This window comes from Carya illinoinensis, chromosome 7 (assembly GCF_018687715.1).
Source record: "Carya illinoinensis cultivar Pawnee chromosome 7, C.illinoinensisPawnee_v1, whole genome shotgun sequence".
NCBI lineage: Eukaryota > Viridiplantae > Streptophyta > Magnoliopsida > Fagales > Juglandaceae > Carya > Carya illinoinensis.
The window spans coordinates 9604136-9607622 of NC_056758.1; the positions used below are offsets into that span (position 1 = coordinate 9604136).

General features: G+C 42.5%; 1 protein-coding gene across 1 annotated transcript; it reads right to left on the minus strand.

Moving 5' to 3' along the window:
* Window positions 1-1231: 1231 nt before the first annotated feature.
* Window positions 1232-1816, minus strand: LOC122316148. Its single transcript, XM_043132682.1, has one exon. It carries the CDS (start codon window positions 1814-1816, stop codon window positions 1232-1234), a length of 585 nt encoding a protein of 194 aa, XP_042988616.1.
* Between the last annotated feature and the right edge of the window lie 1671 nt (window positions 1817-3487).

Consider the following 3487-nt stretch of genomic DNA (forward strand, 5'->3'; position numbering starts at 1 on the left):
TTCTTCTGCCCACAAGTGCAGGTAAGCCCATGTACCTTTCAAAATTGCTAAAGAGTTGACCCCTACCAGCTTCAGAACTTGGTCCTTAACACCTTGTTTGGTATTCTTGCTAAAGAAAATACTAGACTTTTCTTTATTGAGCACCTGGCCTGAGGCTTTCTCATAAGTTGTAAGGATGTTAAGCACAGTAAGGAGCTCTTGAGGGGTAGACTGACAGAAAAGAAGGCTATCATCCGTGAAAAATGGATGGTGGACTGAGATAGGGCCTCTTCCTATTGGTGCAGGTGTTATCAGGCCAGAATATTCTGAATTATTCAATAAGGCAATGAGAGCTTCAGCACGCATAATGAAGATGTAAGGGGACACGGGATCACCTTGTCTAAGGCCTCTAGAGGGTCTAAACTTCCTTTATGCTTCCCCATTAACCAGGATCGAGTATGAAACTGAGTTGAGGCAGGATTGGATGAGATTAATCCAGTGAAAGGGGAATTCCATCTTTACCATGACTGCTTTGACAAAACTCCACTCTACTCTATCATATGCCTTACTCATGTCTAGTTTTAAGTCCATACACCCTTTGTTCCCTAACATCCTTGACTTCATAGAGTATAAAGCTTCATACGCAACTAGAACATTATCTGATATGAGTCTATTAGGCACAAATGCACTTTGATTCAAGGAGATGAGTCTAGGCAGTATTCCTTTCAACCTATTGGCAATGGTTTTAGAAACAATCTTGTAGACAACATTACAAAGGCTAATTGGTCTGTATTCACCAACTTTCTTAGGACTTGCAACTTTTGGAATGAGTGCTATATAAGTGTCATTAACTTCCTGAAGAGACCCATCATGATTGAGGACCTGCAAAGCAAACTGACAGACTTCATTACCCACCACCTCCCAATGTTTCTAAAAAAAATGGGCAGGGAACCCATCAGGACCTGGAGAACCTAGAGGGTTCATTTGAAAAGCTGATTCTCTTACCTCTTCCTTGGTGAAAGGATTTTTGAGCCACTGTTTCATCTCATCACTCATTTTAGATTTCATTACCCCCAAATACTCTTCAAAACCAGATGGGCTAGATGTACTAAAGAGGGAAGAAAAGTAACATGTGAATACCTCCCCTACTTCCTCCTGCTCAGCAACTGTCCTCCTTTGAGGGTCCTACACACTTTTGATAGTGTTTGTCCTTCTTCTTTGAGATGCATGTAGGTGAAAATAGCGTGTGTTTCTATCCCCAAACTGTAACCAGTGCTGCTTGCCTCTCTGACGCCACTTTAGCTCCTATAGTGTTTGTCCTTCTTCTTTGAGATGCATGTAGGTGAAAATAGCGTGTGTTTCTATCCCCAAACTGTAACCAGTGCTGCTTGCCTCTCTGACGCCACTTTAGCTCCTCAGCAGCCATTGAATTTTCTACTTTTTTCTGTAATTGAATCATGGAAGGGATATGTGATCCAGTACCAGTTTGTTGGATGTGTCTAATTTGGTCTAAAGCTTGTTTGGTGGCCTTGTGGTTGGCTAGCTTATTTCCTTGCTGCCACTTCTGTAGACCCTTTTGGCATGACTCTAGCTTATGTCTCATAATACCAGCACCATTCCCACCAAAGTTAAGGCTCTTCCATCCCTCTGCAACAACTCTTTGGCATTCTTCACTTAAATACCAGGCTGCTTCATACCTAAAGCAATACCCCTTCCTCTTCCTACCACTGCTTGGCTTCTGTTTTGTAACATGTAATGGGGAGTGATCTAACTTTACTGCTGCTAGTACACTATAGGTTGCATTACTGAACATCAGGTTCCACTCTTTGTTTGCCATTGCTCTGTCTATGCATTCTTTTGTGAAATCCCTCCCACTTCTGTTGTTTGACCAAGTAAATTGAGGACCCTAAGAGTGGATGTCACTAAGATCACATGTTTCTACTGCTTTTCTGAAATCTTCTATCTGGTTGTAAGGTCTTCTAGCTCCACCTTCCTTTTCCTTTTGGTCTAATATTTCATTAAAGTCTCCAGCACAAAGCCAGGCAGTAGGAGGGGAAGGTTTTAGCATTTCAAGTAGAGTCCAGCTGCTCTTCCTTTTTGCAGTTATAGGATGTCCATAAAAGCCCGTGAATTGCCATGTATGGCCTGATTCTACCTCATTTACCAACGCACTTATGTGCCATTTTGTGTAACTAATGACACTGACTTGCCATTCCTCCTTCCACAGAAGAGCAATTCCTTCACTTAGGTTAACACTATTGACTGCAAAACACCCATCCATCTTCAACAGCAGCCTCACTTCCTCAAGTTTTTGTTTCCTGCTCTTTGTTTCCATCAAGAAAACTAAGAGTGGGCTCTTTTCCTTAGTAAGATTCCTAAGGATTCTAACTGACCGAGGGTTCCCAAGCCCTCAGCAGTTCCACGTTAAGAAACTCATGGATTATGGCAAGGCTGGGTACCAGCCACTGCCATTGGTTGATTGTTTTCAATTTGTTCCACCATTCTCCTTTGTTTCTTCCTCTCATGTTCTTGCTCATCAATGTGTCTTTTGAGACTGCCTCTAGTACAAATCTTTATGGGATTATTAGAGATTTCTGTTAAGGCTTTCCTATTGTTCTGGTAAGTGCTGGTAGCCCTCTCTCTTGCAAAGCCTTTTCCATTTCCTACCCATAGTGCTCTCATCCTTCCTGATAGATTCCTTACATCAACCAGCATTATGTTTGATAGCACCTAGTCCCTTCCAAATGCCTAGTTCTGTTTAAACTCCCTTAGGTTTTGTATCTTTTTTCTGTGTTGCTTGCTACTCTGTTGTTTTAATTTTTACTACACCATGTTGAAAATTACTTTTGTCAGGGTCCAAATCCATACCTTTTGCTTGTGTATGGGCTTGGTCTTTAGAATCAGCTTCCAGGCTAGCTGTCTCCTACAGGTACGACCCTAGCTGCACGATTGGGACTGGACTTGCAAGTCTCTCTTCACTGGGAAAGTCAAATTTAATAGCTGTAAAGTCCACATTGGTTGACTGTATCCTTACTTCCTTCTGTGTCTTACCTACTCAAGGGTCATGTTCCAACTTTCCCGCTTCTGTCAAGTCAAGCATGTCCGAATCCTGTTCATGCATAGCCTTCTGGTTTCCCAACTTGGGTTCTCCCCTTGTGCCTGTTCCACTCCCTTCTTGTTGCCTTTGGTGGTGGCTGCCACCATGAGAGCCACCATACTTGCGACTATCGAAGATGTTGGAATGCATTGGTTGAGCTCTAAGCCAAGAGCCAAACTGTTGTGGATGACTCTCTCCTTCATGTTGCTCATACCTCTGTCTCATGTAGTTTTTTCCTCTATGGTAGAGAATCCCACATTGGAAACAAAAACTTTGTAGCCTCTCGTATTTGAATGAAATCCAATGTTGTTGGTTATTAACCATCATCCATTTACCTCTCAGCAATGGTTTGTGAAGATCTATAGCCACTCTAACCCTCATGCATCGACCTCATGCACGCCCATCTGACTC

Coding starts and splice junctions, on each gene's coding strand:
- LOC122316148 (XM_043132682.1), bottom strand. CDS start 1,816: ATGGCAAACAAAGAGTGGAACCTGATGTTCAGTAATGCAACCTATAGT.